The 14798-nt window shown below is 56.2% G+C and overlaps 3 protein-coding genes and 1 long non-coding RNA gene across 7 annotated transcripts in view; 2 read left to right on the forward strand and 2 right to left on the reverse strand.

The window, feature by feature from the left end:
- SBSN (suprabasin) overlaps positions 1 to 632 on the reverse strand; it is a 3674-nt gene extending 3042 nt beyond the window's left edge. Inside the window, exon 1 of one of the 2 annotated variants that reach the window (XM_029925965.1) lies at positions 291 to 632. In XM_029925965.1, the coding sequence (XP_029781825.1) occupies positions 291 to 578 (288 nt within the window). In that variant the 5' untranslated portion in view covers positions 579 to 632. Of the gene's footprint in view, positions 1 to 41 lie in introns of both variants that reach the window. The other variant, XM_029925964.1, reaches the window with a different exon arrangement.
- Positions 633 to 4947: 4315 nt separating this feature from the next.
- Positions 4948 to 14598, forward strand: GAPDHS (glyceraldehyde-3-phosphate dehydrogenase, spermatogenic). 2 transcript variants are annotated; one of them, XM_029925962.1, is made up of 11 exons: positions 4948 to 5113; positions 7733 to 7877; positions 8613 to 8709; positions 8892 to 8998; positions 11761 to 11851; positions 11938 to 12056; positions 12414 to 12495; positions 12800 to 12951; positions 13058 to 13220; positions 14208 to 14305; positions 14399 to 14598. In XM_029925962.1, exons 1-11 carry the CDS (start codon positions 5047 to 5049, stop codon positions 14517 to 14519), a joined length of 1242 nt encoding a protein of 413 aa, XP_029781822.1. In that variant the 5' UTR covers positions 4948 to 5046; the 3' UTR covers positions 14520 to 14598. The 2 variants fall into 2 exon arrangements, with proteins under 2 accessions (XP_029781822.1, XP_029781823.1); XM_029925963.1 differs by lacking the exon at positions 7733 to 7877 and having other exon boundaries at positions 5008 to 5113.
- LOC115280867 lies at positions 11019 to 14703 on the reverse strand. 2 transcript variants are annotated; one of them, XR_003903975.1, is made up of 3 exons: positions 13489 to 14703; positions 12778 to 12973; positions 11019 to 11516 (listed from the first exon to the last, which is right to left on the reverse strand). It is a non-coding gene; the product is annotated as an uncharacterized LOC115280867 (long non-coding RNA). The 2 variants fall into 2 exon arrangements; XR_003903974.1 differs by having other exon boundaries at positions 12778 to 14703.
- A 73-nt stretch (positions 14704 to 14776) lies between these two features.
- Positions 14777 to 14798, forward strand: part of TMEM147 (transmembrane protein 147) — a 1878-nt gene continuing 1856 nt past the window's right edge. The window contains exon 1 of the mRNA XM_029926024.1: positions 14777 to 14794. The gene's annotated coding sequence lies outside the window, so the exon portion shown is untranslated. The remainder of the gene's footprint in view (positions 14795 to 14798) is intronic.

Consider the following 14798-nt stretch of genomic DNA (forward strand, 5'->3'; position numbering starts at 1 on the left):
TGGTGGACCCCCTGACCAAGCTTCTCTGCCTCCTTCCCGGCCTGGCTCACCCCGTGGTGGACCCCCTGACCAAACTTCTCTGCCTCCTTCCCGGCCTGGCTCACCCCGTGGTGGACCCCCTGGCCAAATCTCCCCACCTCGCTTCCCGCCTGGTTGACCCCATGATGGACCCCCTGAATCACTTTGTCTGCCTCCTTCCCAACCTGTCCAACAGCGTTGTTGACCCCATGGACAAACTTCTCTGCTTCCTTCCCTCCTTGTCCAATGCCATTGTTGATCCCATGGGCTACCTTGTCCAAGCCGTTGTTGAGCCCTTGGATGCCCTTGTCCAGCTCCTTGCCAGCCTGGCTCCCCATGTGGCTAAGTCCATTAAAAACTTTCTCCACTTCCCTTCCAGCGTGAGTGATTCCATTATTGATGCCTTCCAGGGCCTTGCCCACCTCTCTCTCTGCATTGCTCAGCCCTCGGTTGATTCCTTCAATGACCTTCTCAATGGGGTCATCATTGGCCGCCCATCCAGGAAGGGCTCCCACGAGCAGTAGGAGGGAGCAGGAGCTGAGCAAACTGGCAAGGTGCATGTTGTTGGTAGGGTGGGGAGGATGCAGAGAGGAGCCAGGGAAGCAAAGCTGCTATTTATCCTCTACTTCCCTCCCTCTTCTCCACCCCTCATGACTCAATTATGCCTGTGAGACACTGACTTGGTCCCCAGTCAGGGAAGTATTTCCCAGGGAGCTCTGAGTTGAGCAATAAAGAGGAGGAGGAAGAGAGGGTGAGTCATGAATGGAGAACACTCACGTGGCATCCTTGCTTCTTGCCCATTTCGAGCCCTCCGCCCCAAAGCCCAGATGGCCTCCCTTCCAAACACCCCCTCTTTTCATTCCTCACCCACTGTCCAGGCCTCCTCTCTCCCTACCCAACCTTCCAGCACCCTGTCCTCAGGACCCAGGCCTGGTTCTTCACTCCTCTGAGGAGATGGAAGATGGGAGGTACAGTCAGGAGAAGAAGAGCACTCTTGGGGAGCTGAAGGAGTCATCAGACCTTGCTCTTACCATTCCTGTAGACACCCCACTCCTACACCTACCATGTCCCAACCCCCTGGGTCTTCTCCCTGGTCCTCAGACACACCAGGCTCCTTCCTGCCTCACGGTCCTTGCACTTGATGTCTTCTCTGCCTGGAATTTGAACTCAGATCCTCACATGGTGGGTTCTTCCTTACTCTGCTCTTGGTGCCACTGTCACCTTCTCAAAAAAAGGAAAAAAACACTTTCCCTTCTGTCCCTCAGTTATATTGGTGATATCATCCTTTGTTTTTATAAGCACTTACCACGATCCAAAATTATCTTTTATATTGTCTGCATCACCTATCAGATTTTAAACTTCCAGACGACAGGGCTTTTGCTACATCCCCAATTTTTAGAACATTGTCTGGGGTTCACTTAATATCTCTAGATTGAACAAATGGATGGATTAAAAAAAGCACTCCCCAAAACTGTGTGATGTAAGTGCACATGGTATGCGCACTACGAGAGGGCAAGCCTCACCCCCAGTCTCAGAGGGTGCTGGAGAGCAGCATCGGCCCCTTGGGAAGGGTTACAGATTTTGGAGCCAGGACACATTCTCATAGCAGAACCTTGGTCTCCTGCTTCCAGGCCTTGGGCAAGGGCAGAGGACTGATTGCCATGAGCTGGGACAGGACGCAGTGTCTCCTGAAAAGCCGGTTGAGGCGGCCTCGGGGAGGGGCCGAAGACCCGGGGCAGCAGGAGACTGTCAGCAGGAACCTGGGCTGGCGGCCAAGGGCTCATCCTTCCTTCCCTCCTCCCCCTGGGGCCTCCTAGGTCCCAACTTAAAGCCCCAAGTATTGACATGGTGGCAGGGGTTGGAGGGGCAATGGCCGGGAGGCCAGCCTGGGCACGACGAAGGCCACCAGAAGGAAGGGCAGGTGATGGCTGCTAGGACTGTGGCAGCATTGCTATCTAAGGCTCATTTAGAGGCAGGCAAAGACCAGAAGAACGAGAACCAGTGTGTGGGTAAGCTGAGCGCAGAGGGGAAAGATATTTGGGTTTTAATGCCAAAGGGAGAGACAGAGAGGGGGTGGGAGTGGGATTCTTGGTGGGAAGGCTCGCAGGAAGGAATGCACAGGGTGTGAGTGAGCGGGGGTGGCAGAGTTATGTGCGTGGGTGCCCAGGTGTGGCGAGAATCTGCATGTGTTTTCAGGCTTTGCTCAAACGAGGGTGACAAGGCCAACTTCCCTTGGAGGACCTGCAGTTCCATCCCGGGTCCAGGACGCACACGCCCAGAGACCCAGGGCTTCTGCCATTTCTAGGCACTGCCTGTAGAGGGTGACTAACCGTACCACGTCTCCAATCCTGAGCTCATTAAATCTGTTTCCCAGTTTCACGCTCCAGGGGCGAAGCCAAATCCCTGGGCAACCTCAGGTGTGGCTCCTTGGTCCTTGTCCGGTGCCTAAATGAGGTAGTTTCCCGTGCCAGGAGATTGCAGGGTGGAGAGGGGTGGGTGGTGAGCTTCAGAATCCTAATCCGCCCTGAGATTGAGAGGTGGGGTTTCTCCTTTTGAAATGCACTCTGTCTTCTCCTTCCTCCCCTCTCTCTGCCCATCCCACCATCTCCTGTCAGCCCCAGGGCTTCTCGGACGCATTCCCATTCGCCACTACTTGATTCAGGACTTTGGCATCTGTTACCATAAGAGATTGGCCTGGAGTCGTCCTTTCTTTGCCGTCCCCTGCTGCCTCTGGTCATATGCCCTGCTACTTTTCTAGAGCAAGCCAGAGAGGTTTCTGTGGGCCGGCATCACAGCAAACACTCCCGCAAACACTCCTGGGGAGTGTGCGGCAGAAGCACACACAGGGCCCCCCCGGAGCCCATGGCCCGCCCAGAGCCTCCCCGCACCGGAGCTGCTCCCCACCCCTCCTCCGCTCTGGTTAGGATTCGCAACCATTCCTACGGGCTGCCGAACACTTGTTCCTGACGCTTTGGCAGGTCTTTTTTCTTTATTATTCTTAAATTTTTAATGTTTATTTATTTTTGAGAGAAACAATGCGAGTGGGGGAGGGGCAGAGAGAAAGGGAGACACAGAATCCAAAGCAGGTTCCAGGCTCTGAGCTGTCAGCAGAGAGCCCTACATGGGGCTCAAACTCATAAACTACGAAGTCATGACCTGAGCTGAAGTCTGACACCCAACCAACTGAGCCAGCCAGCCACCCCTCCCTGCCTTAGCAGATCTTGCCCATACAGTCATCTGCATCTGTATCAGCCTTTGAGGGGACAGATCTTAACGCTGTGTTTTCTTGTTATTGGCCAGCTCAGATTTGCCATTCCTTTTTGTGCCAGTGTTGATCCTTTATATTTTCTTAATGTTTATTTATTTTTGAGAGAGAGACAGACAGATAGAGTGTGAGCTGGGGAGAGGCAGAGAGAGAGGGAGACACAGAATCAGAAGAAGGCTCCAGGCTCTGAGCTGTCAGCATAGACACGCAGGGCTTGAACTGGTGAACTGTGAGATCACGACCTACGCTGAAGTCGGACGCTCAACCAACTGAGACACCTAGGCACCCCAATCCTTTATATTTTCTAAGATAAATTTTAATTGCATCTAGCTTTTCACATCTGTTGTAAAGTTGTACACAAGTGTCCCCTCTTCCGTCCTGGTTTTATTTGGGTGATCTTCCAAAGCCCCCATCGCCCCCATCATACATGTTAAGTTTGTCCCCCTCTTGTTTAGTTAATACCTGTACTGTGGTCTTGGGTCACTGAAATTTCCCCATCTGTATACCCAATTTATTTTAGTTCCACCTCCCTGGACCATCCAAGCAGGAGAGCCTCACCCTCACCCCATCCCTTGGCAGGTACTTGGCAAACAGGGCTCCCATGAAGGCTTGGGGAAGGGAAAGATTCTCATGTCATTCTGCCCCTTCTGGCTCCCACACCTCTCTCTGGGATGGTGACTCCTTCTTGACCCAAACCCCCACACCCCCTGAGTCTTGGTCACGGCCATGTGTCAGCTAGCCCTGCAGGTGAAGGTGCCTGCCTGTGAGTCACAGATGTGCGAGCAAGCCCCCACCCCCCCCCAGTGCTTTAGAGGAAAGGAGCCATCTGTCCATCTGTTCTGTCCCAGGAGCTGCTTTGTGCAAGGCACATTTCTAGGTGGTGGAGGCCCCGTGGTGAATGACAGGGGACAAACCGAGCACGTAAATGAAGAACTAGATCATGGCACAAGAAGAATGGGATGCTGTGAGAGGATCGGACTTGGAGGTTGCTTCAACTTAAGACCGGGAGTCCGAGGAAACGTGAGGAGGCAAGATTTCTGCATTCTCTCTGGTATTTACGGAGTGAGCACTGGAGGTGCCAAACCTTCCTCTAGTCAGTGGGACATAAAAGTGCAGGCAGACGAGCATCCTGCCCTCCAAGAGTCTACGGGCAGAGACAATTGGCAAGAAAATGAATAAACCAGATGATTTTGAGAAAGAGAGATTTGCTGTGAGAAAAATAAAAACGTAGTAAGTGTAATGATGGAGTTTTGCACATTGGAACATCTAACCCAGCAAGGGAAGTGGGACAAGGCTTCCTGGGAGATAGGAGGGCTGAGGGGATGAGGGCGATGGCTGGTAGTGACTGAGGCAGGAGAGAATTCAGTTGGGGCATTAGGGGCCTCTCTTAAAGGGTGGCACCAGAGGGAAACCAGGACGCAGCCGAGCAAGGGTGCAGCCTGCTCTCCAAGAAAAAAAGGCCAGCCAGGGCAGCTAACTATCCAGAGGAGGGTCCAGGAGCAGCGCAGAGCCGTTGTGCCCGAGAAAGAAACAAGGGCTTTGAGGACTCGTTTAAAAAGCTGGATTCTATTCGAGATGCCGCTGGCTGCCTAGGGGCTGCGGGGCACGCAGGCGGACCTCACAGCTTCGCGCCGCGTCCTGTGACGTCACCGGGCACTGTGACGGCAAGGCGAGAAGCTCCGGCCCCAGTAGCTTGGGCGCCCCGCACCACCGTTAACATCCCGCCGGGTGTCCGGGACCCCTAGGCCATGAAACCTTAGGCCATGTCGAAACGCGACATCGTCCTCACCAATGTCACCGTTGTCCAGCTACTGCGACAGCCATGCCCGGGTGAGGGAGGCGACGACCCCGGGGAACGGGGACCGGGAGGAAGGGCGGAGGAAGGGCGGGGAGGAGCCCCGCAGCCCCGAGCCCCCTGCGGCGCGCCTGCCCGCCGCCCCGTGTCCACGGGGGAGGGGGCAGGAGGCGGGGTGCAGGTCTTCCGCCGCGGAGCCGCTTCCCTCCGTCCCTACGCCCTGCGCTGCTGGCCCAGTGGTTTCTACGGCGATGGTGGCGGGCCAGGTAGCGGCCCGCTTTGGGCTGGGCGCCGCCAGCGCTGGGTGGAAGGATGCAAGCAGGGGCCCGGACGCGGGCCGGAGCCGCGTCTAGGAGGGCGCATTTCTGAGACCGGCCGCAGGTTGCTGAAGAACCGCGGCCAGCTGGGTTTCACGTGGGATGGACGACCCTGTCACCCAGCGCTAAAGGGCCGCCTGGGGCGTGGTGGGCTTTGTCCTCCTTGGGCCGCCTACAGCCACTCAGGGCGGCCACCAAAGGGAAGTGCAAGCCGTGGTCTCTCAGCGCCAGAATCATACGTAGAGTTGGGACTCTCTGCCCCCTGTTGGAAGCCGTCGGGCAGCTGGCCCTACCCACCCAGCCGTAGGTGCACACCCCACACTGGGGCCAGATGAACCCACATCTGTCCGGGGGCGGGGTGAGGGGGGCAACCCGCATCCCCGGCTACCTCCGCACTAACCGTGCCCGGGGAGGGGGGGACGGAGCACCCGGGTCGTGGGCGGAGGGAGGAACCCCCAAGAAGCTGCACCAGGTAAGTCCTCTGCCGCCCTCTGCCTCCCTCCTGCTTCGCACTCGCCCTGTGACCTCAGGCCTCTGTTTCCCCTCTGTGAGGCGGACTTATTGCTCATGCCTCATAGCATTCAGTGAGCAGGTGTAGGCGAGAGCTCAGCACAGCACCTAGCCCATGGCAGCACCCAGGAAATGGGAACGTCATCTTAATTAGGAGAGCACGCGCCTGCTGCCCTTGTTTCACCCACCAGGTGATGCTTCATCCCTGGAGCTCCTTCAGGCTCTTTCTTCTTAGACCAGGAGCTCCCCTCCAGCCCATGCACCCCACCCCTGGAATGAAGGGGAAGAGAGAGGAAACCTGGAGGGAAGGTGGGAGAGGAGAGCCACCGGAGTTTCCTTCTGAAAGGCCGCCCAGTGGTGTCAGATTCCCACTCTTAACCCAGATGGACAAATTTCCCTCTTTCGTGATGGCAGAAGCAGAACCCTTAGGATGCAAACATCCTAAGTCATCAAAACCTCGGCCACTGATAAACACTAATATCTTTATGAACTGGCGTTGCCCCCTGGAAACCCACAGTCCAGACTCGGGCAGCCCGCAGAGGTCAGGGAGGCTCATAGGCCAGCTGGCCCATGGCTCCCAGCCCCACAGCGTCCCAGGTGCCTTTCTTTGAGTCTGGCACCAAGAACACCCCCCACCTTCCTCCTCCAGCCCCTCTCCAACCTCTTCTCTCTTCCTTTCCTCACAAGTACTCTTAGTAACAACTTCCTCCCTCTATTGAGGTCAGCGCCTCCTGGGCCTTGAGATCAGAGTCTTCACAGCAGCCCCCAGGTAGAAGGTCCAGATGTGACACCACGAAACAGGCCAAGACCACACAGCTGGCAGGCGACTGAGCCCGATTCCCAGCTAGAAACCCTCTGCTAGCCAGGCCCCCTGATTGCTGCCTCTGTGTCTCCCCTCCTCTCCTCAAGCCCTTATCTGCAGCCCGGCCAGCATGCCTCCAAACACAGGTTTTCAAACGCAGCACAGGAGCGCGGGCGCGGACATCTGGAGGCGAAAGCCGGATGGGCTTCCGTTTGCTTCATGTTTTGATGCACTTGTATTTCCTGATACCCTGAGGATAAGAATCCCCTGGAGAGCCTTTAGAATCAGGAGTCCTCGGCTTCAGTGTAGACCTACTGAGTGGGATTTCCCTAGGAAGAGGCCTACCCTGGGGTTCTTAACATCAGAACAGCTTAGGGATCACAGGGCTGGTGCAATTATAGGACAAGTTTGGGAAATAATCTTTAAAAATGTGAATGTCTGTGGACTGTCTCCTAGGCTCCATCATAAGCATCACATGTGTCACCATATTCAAGCACAGTGACCCTCTGAGAAGTGTGCTATTATCTTCATTTTACAGAGGTGGAAACTGAAGTACAGGCAATATTCACCCCAAGTGATTGTTAAAAACGCATGCACACTGAGAATCCCCAGGGGAGAGGCCCTGGCATGGGTATCTTTTTTTTTTTTTTAACTTATTTTCAGAGAGAGAGAATGCATGCACATGAGTAGGGGAGAGGCAGTGAGAGAGAGGGAGAGAGAGAATCCAAGCAGGCTCTGTACTGATAGTGACGCACGGCTCAAAACACAAAGCGTAAGATCATGACCTGAGCTGAAACCAAAAGTCTGACACTTAACCAACTGAGCCACCCAGGTGCCCCCAGGCACTGGTATTTTAAAACAAGCCCCCCTCCTGATCATTCCGTGGATCAGGTGGTTTGGGGAAACAGTAGGCTAGATGGTTGGCCACTAGGGGCCTGGAATCAGCAACAGGTGCTGGGTGGCAAAAAGGGTTCATTCTCTCCCACCATGGCGGTGCAGCTCATTGCCCTCACCGTCCCCAACAGTGACCAGACCACCACCCCCACCTGAGCCCAAGATTGAGCCCCAGCCTGAGCCAGAGCCTGAGCCTGAGCCAGTCAAGGAGGAAGCGCCACCTCCTCCCCCTAAGAAGGTTCCTTTGGTCCGGAAGCTGACTGTGGGCATCAACGGGTGAGTCAGGCCTGACCCACGCCGTTCCTGAAGGCATAGGGCCCAGTCTTTCCTCTAGTTGCTGCCTGGGGCATCTCCGCATTTCTCCCCATCAGTGCTTTCATTCTGCCCATCTGAGCAAATACAGGGAGAAGGTACAGGGATCTTTCCTCAGAGGGCTCACATTCTGGTGGGACCAGGAACTCGACAGTTCAGTGCTGCATGTCATGAACAGTCTGGAAGTTGGGTGCAGCAAGGCTGGAGAGTGCAGAGGTAGCCAGTTCTGAGGTGGGGGCAGCTCAGAGTGCTAAGAACAGGCAGGAAGTCAGTGTGTGGAAAACACTGGTATGGGGGGAGGCAAGCAAGGGAGAAAAGGAGGGAGGGAGGGGGAAACCTGGTAGGGGCCTGGCAGTCCACAGCAAGCAGTCCAGATCTGGTCTTACTGATTAAGGGCCATGGAAGTTTTCCAGCCAAGAGGCATAAATTCGACCTAAGTCCTACAAGATCCATCCAGCTACAAGATTAGGGATAGGGGGATGGGCTGGATGGGTAGAGGAAGCAGAAGCAGTTAAGAGGCTGAAGAGGACATCTGGGCAAGAGAGGACAGTGGCTGCACTTTGCCCTCTTTACCCAGACTGAGTCTCACCCAGTCCCGTAGAGTGCACCTCCTGTCATCAATCCCCCTCTCCCCCATCCCCTCTTGTGCCTGCTGGCAAGGATTCTGAGAACAGCCCCACAACCTTTGTCTCTGGACAGATTCGGACGCATCGGTCGCCTGGTGCTACGTGCCTGCGTGCAGAAGGGTGTTAAGGTGGTGGCAGTGAATGACCCATTCATTGACCCAGAGTATATGGTGAGCAGCAGGCCTACGGGAGACCTGGGCAGGGCGGGACCAGAGCGGGGAGGACCGGGGCCAGGAGAGCTCCATGGAAGGCTCCCAGATGCCATGTGGCTCCTTCACTGGGGTAGGAACACCCTTGGGATGCCCGCTCCACCCTTGCCACTCAAGACCGGGAGCCGTCCTGTCTCCCGCAGGTGTACATGTTTAAATACGACTCCACCCATGGCCGGTACAAGGGGACTGTGGAGTTGAGGAACGGACAGCTGGTCATAGACAACCAGGAGATCACCGTCTTCCAGTGGTAAGGGGAGCTGTGTGATGCATGCCTGCGGCATATGAATGCAGGAGCTGCGGAGATGACTACATGGGATTCTGGCCCCTTGTGTGGGGCCCGGCACCCCCCAAATAGTGTGTGCATGTGCCTCAGGGTATGGGGTTCGAGGGGTCTGAGAAGTCCCTGACCCCTAACATAGTGTAAAAACACTTACCGAGAAGGGTGACACACTCTAAATAGCACGCATTTACACGTTTTCTCCCAGGCATAGCAACTCGATATGTTTAACACTCAATTCTGATTCTCCTTCAACCCCCACACCTACTCATCTCCCTTGCTGGGAATTGGCACCACTGCCTAGCCAACCACTTCCACTCGGTTCCGACACAGCAGCCACAGAGGCCTTTTAAAAACATCACCTGAACTTGGTGACTCCCCTACTTAAATCCTCCAATGGCTCCCCGTCCCCCTATGGATAAAAATCGCAGCTCCTGATGGGGTTCTGAACCCTGTTCGCTCCCCGCTGCCTTTCCAAGTCCTCCCAACCAAGCTGACCCTCCACCACTTGGGACCCCAAACGAGCACCTCTTACACCTGGGCAATGCTGACTCCTTAGTACCCGTTTCACATGGTTCGTGCTGACATCAGTGCCCCTCCTGCCACTGAAAGATAGGTTTAGAATCTGCAAATCAAAAGCAATAATGTTAGATATTTAATATGCTTTCAAATACAAACTTTCAAGATAGCAAAAAATTTAAAAATTTATAAAATGGGAAACCACAACCGTACTTAATCTTTCTAATGTAAATTAGCAGCCATGGTCGGCCCTGCTGCTGCTCTAGGCGGCCTCCCCGCCCACGCAGCCACAGCCACGCCCAGCTCCTGGGTGTTTATGGACGTGGGGCAGGAGGGCTGGGTGCACACAGGACTGTGGGTGGAGGTGAGGTTGCAGAGGCCCCCTAGTATAAGCTGCCTGAGCCAAGTTTGAAATGGTAACCCCCAAGCACAATTCCAGCAGAGCAGTCACTGCTCAGACATCCTGCGTCCCTTCCTTGCTCAACCTGGCACTCCTGCCACCTGGGGCACGCTCCCTGCCTTCCCCATCCCCATGCAGCTGCCCCCTCCTCGGTGTGTGCCCAGCACTCTGGTGCTGCCTTCCCATGCTGCTTGTGTGCTTTACCCCCACTTCACCCCTTCCTAGCTGGGGTGACCTTGGGCAAGAGACTGACCTTGTCCTAGCCTGTTTCCTACAGTATCTGCTGTGGATGATGCTCATACCCACCGCAGCAGTAGTGGGGAGTACAGCCGGAAGTAACAGGTGTGTGGGGACACTGGGAAGGGTGCTTGCCCACAAAGCCATAGCCTTCTCGCAGGAAGGGCCCTTGCTTTGCGTCACCATTACAGCTTTGGAAACAGACACAGACCCTGGCTCTGGGGAGACTCTGTACTTCCTTGAAGAATGAACGGAATCCTCGAAACAGCCCTCTGGGCAAAAGGCAGGGCCTGTGACAGCCTAGAAATGGGGCTGGGGTCTCCAGGGATGCCAATTCAGCAATGGCAGAGGAATATGAGGTGCTCCCCCCTCCACCACAACGTGGAAGGCAGGAAAAGGGGGGCAGCAGAGACGAGCTAGTTGGGCCAGATGATGGAGAGTGCGCCCTGACAGAAACAGATGACAGGAGAGAACCACGTGTGGTGGTCCAGAGAGATGGGAAGCAGCTCGTTCATTTGGCTCTTCGGTCGTTTGTTCTCACAGTGCCTCCAGGGCCAGCCCGCCTGCCCAGCCAGCCAGCTCTGCCTCCTACTCTCCTCCCCTCTGCCCGGGTGCCGACTCCTCTGAAAATGCCCAGAACAGTACTTACTCCTCAGGTCTCCGGGGTTAAAGAAGTTCAATACAGGCAGAGCACTGAGAACACGGGCACATGGCAGGTGTGCCGAATGTTTAACATTCCCCCCCCACCACCACCTCTGGAGGGTGCAGGCTCAGTGGCAGAGTGGTCTAGAGAAAAGACAGATGCTAACAAATAATCACCAAAGAATACCACTGTTGTGATAAAACCCCATGAAGGGAAAAAACCAGTACACCGTTTATTCATTTATCGCCTGTTGGCTAAAGTAGAAAACAGCAAACACTAGATGTTTGATGTTTCAAATACAAACATTGGCTATCGAGTGGAAATGTGAGCTTCTGAAACATGAAACCAGAATCTCCTTTACTTTCTAATGTAAACTACCTATCACTGCGGGCCCCAGGGCCACCTCAGGGTTCAGTGCTCCCCTGGGATCCGCTCTCAGGGATGCAGTGTGTCTTCAGAGACTTGCCCAGCTCTCGCACCGGGCTCCTGGTGCGGGACAAGGGGGACGAGGAGGGCTGGGGGAGATTGCAGGGCTGCAGACCAGAAGTAGCAGGGCAGGCCACACCCTCCCGGGGGCCCACGTTCTGGCCAGCATGTTAGAATGGGCCTGGCCTGGCTGGGAGCAGTCATGGATGGTCCTCCTGTGGGGGGGCCGGGGGGCGTTGAGGCTGAAGTCAGGAAGGTGGCAGCTTGGATCCAGGCACAGCAGGTGTGGCAGAGTCAAGACAAGAGGCCCGAAAGGTGGGGTTAGTGATGAAAGGCAAGACCAGAGGGGCGGAATCCATAAAGACAGCTAGGTATGGGGTCGGGGGACGAGACGGTTGCAGGCCAGGCCGGAAGGCATCTGGGCAGCCTTTTGAACAGTGAAGGCCATGACTGTGAAGGCAAGGCCATGCAGGGACAGATTGACTCCTGGGCTGCCACCCTCCACAGCAAGCAGCCCAGAGACATCCCCTGGAAGACTGTTGGGAGCCCCTTTGTGGTGGAGTCCACGGGTGTGTACCTGTCCTTAGAGGAAGCTTCGGTAAGTGGGAGACAGATGCCTGGGGCTGGCTGGCTGGGTGGGGGTGACACTTGAAGCACCTCCTGACACCTGTGCTCCTTCTCCAGAATCACATAGAGGCAGGTGCCGCGCGCGTGGTAATCTGCGCACCCTCACCGGACGCACCCATGTTTGTCATGGGGGTAAATGAGACCAGCTATAACCCTGGCTCCATGAAAATTGTCAGGTAACGGGAAGCAACATTCTGAAGTGTGTGAGTGGCACCCAGCCTCAGCCTCTTCACCCCTACTCCCGATAGCCCCCTGCTGCTGCTTTCACATCTCCCTTCCCAAAGCCTTAAAGGCCATCATGTTAACATTGCCCTGAGACTTAGAAGGGCACGACTCCTGGAGAACATGCTTGGGCAGCCTCTCTGGCCCCATCTCTGGGTGCCTCCTGCAGCCTGAAGGCACCACCAGTGACCCCTCCCATCCCCATCCTGACTTTCACAAAACCAGGCCTGTGTGCATAAACCAAGAGGTGAGGGGGTAGGGCTGGCTCTGCAACTCACCTCCCGGTGCCTTGCATCCCTGGGCCGTTTTAGCAATGCATCCTGCACCACCAACTGCCTGGCCCCCCTTGCCAAGGTCATCCATGAGCGATTTGGGATCGTGGAAGGGCTGATGGTGAGTTGGAGAGGGGCCTAGGCGGGAGGGACGGCAGGAAGGCTCCGCCTTCCTCCCAGGCCTTGCTACGTGTGTGGTGTTAGCAGGGGGAGACTGGTGTGGGGAGGAGGAGCTGAGTGGTGAAGTCTCTGAATGCTGCAGCTTGCAGACAAGGCTGGCCCCTGGCCTGCACGCAGCCCTCCTGCGGCCTGTGGTGGTGCCCCCCGCCACTCCCCACCCCTGGGTTACCACCTCAGGCCTGGGAAAAAGAGGCATGGGAGCTAAGGAGGAAGAAGGCCTCACCTCAGTTTTCTTCCTCTCCAAGACCACAATTCACTCCTACACTGCCACCCAGAAGACAGTGGATGGGCCGTCGAAGAAGGCCTGGAGAGATGGACGGGGCGCCCACCAGAACATCATCCCAGCCTCCACAGGGGCTGCCAAGGCCGTGGGCAAAGTCATCCCAGCCCTCAAAGGGTATGATGGCCCCCTGAGGTGTCTATAGAGGGAAAGCAGACACAATGAGGGATAGACAGAGAAGTCCTTGGGTTCTGACTCCCACCCCTAATGTGGGATTCTCCAGGAAGCTGACGGGAATGGCGTTCCGGGTGCCAACCCCAGACGTATCTGTTGTGGACCTGACCTGCCGCCTGGCCCAGCCTACCTCGTACCAGGCCATCAAGGATGCCATAAAAGCAGCAGCCAAGGGGCCCTTGGCTGGCATCCTTGCCTACACCGAGGATGAGGTAGGGGCTGAGGAAGCGGACCCCGGGGAGGAGCCCTCTGAGGAGGAAATGGGATTTTCCACTTGCCAAAGAGCTGCTCACCATGAATCAAGATAGGGACTGCAGGGCTGGGAAGGTCTGATCTCCCTGCCTCAGGGTCTTTGTACTTGCTGTTCCTGTGGTCTGAATAGCTTTTCTTCCAGGTGGCCACATAGTCTGCCCCCACCTCCGAGTCTCTACTTCAACTTCTGTCCCAATAAGATATTCTCTTTCTGGCCCTTTCTCTTACCTGAAATTTCATTTCATAGTCACAACTGGCACTGCTAGCACAAGAAAGCACCGACTTTGGGACTCTCTTTTCACCTCCGTGGCTCCAGCCATCTTCCCGGGGCCTGGCACACAGCAGGTGCTCAGTACCTGCTTAGTGAACAAGACAATGGCTCCCATTTTTCAACACTTACTTGGGACAGGCCATGGCCAGGTGCCCTCCCTGGGAAGAAAGGGTGTCACCATCCCTTTGCTCCCAGTCATGCCATCTCTGTACACCCACCTTTGGTGCTGCCTCTGTGCTTTAGTTCCTACAGGTCCACTCACATAGCCACCAGGATCTCATTTTAAGCAAATCAGATCACAGCTCCCCCCTCCCCCCAACACCTTCCTCTATGGCCTTAACACCACAGGAGGCCCAAGGTTGACCAGATCCTCCTCAACATCCATACCCAGCCTCACCACCTCCCCTAAGAGAGGATGTCCCTGTGTCTGAGTGCCTGCATCATTACCAGACGTGATGCTGGTGCAGCATAAGGGCGTTTGGCCTCAGCCCTTTGGCCACCTCCAGGAGGCAAACCCCGGTGTGCCTTCCTCATACGTCCCCTGAACCCGGACACAGCAGGGCTCCACCAAATATTGTAGATGAATGGATGGCCAGTGTGCCTAAGAGTCGGAGCCTGGGCTCCTGGAGGTCCTTGCTCGGCGATCCACACTTAATCTTGAAATTTGAACGTCCAGGTTGTCTCCACGGACTTTGTGAGCAATACCCACTCGTCCATCTTCGATGCCAAAGCCGGCATCGCTCTGAACGACAACTTCGTGAAGCTCATTTCCTGGTAAGGGGTAGAGGAGTCCGAGAGATTGGGGGGTGAGCGGAGAGAGCAGGAGTGCTCGGGACAGATCCCCTGACCCGCCTCCTCCCGCCCCAGGTACGACAACGAATATGGCTACAGTAACCGGGTGGTAGACCTGCTCCTCTACATGTTCAGCCGAGACGGCCCTGTGAAGCAGGACGACCCCTCCTCTGCTCCCCTGGGCTTCAGCGCCTGAACCTGGACCTCCCTTTCCCGCCTCTCCCGGGGACGGAAGGCGCCGGTAGTGAAATAAAAACGCAGAGTGCTCACTGTCACGCCCGTGTCTCTGCGCCGGTCACAACGGGGCCACGGCGCGCTCTCCCGGGGCCCGCGGCGGGGGAACCACACCTCTCGGCCCAAACTTACTCCGCGCCGGCGCACTGGGGCCGCACAGGCTCCGGGGGGGCGGCCGCAGGCCGTGACGTCAGCGCGCCGGCGCCGGCCCGGCCTGGCTCCCAGAAGGCCGCGCGGGTCG

The sequence above is a fragment of the Suricata suricatta genome, chromosome 16, assembly GCF_006229205.1.
Source record: "Suricata suricatta isolate VVHF042 chromosome 16, meerkat_22Aug2017_6uvM2_HiC, whole genome shotgun sequence".
NCBI classification, from domain to species: domain Eukaryota; kingdom Metazoa; phylum Chordata; class Mammalia; order Carnivora; family Herpestidae; genus Suricata; species Suricata suricatta.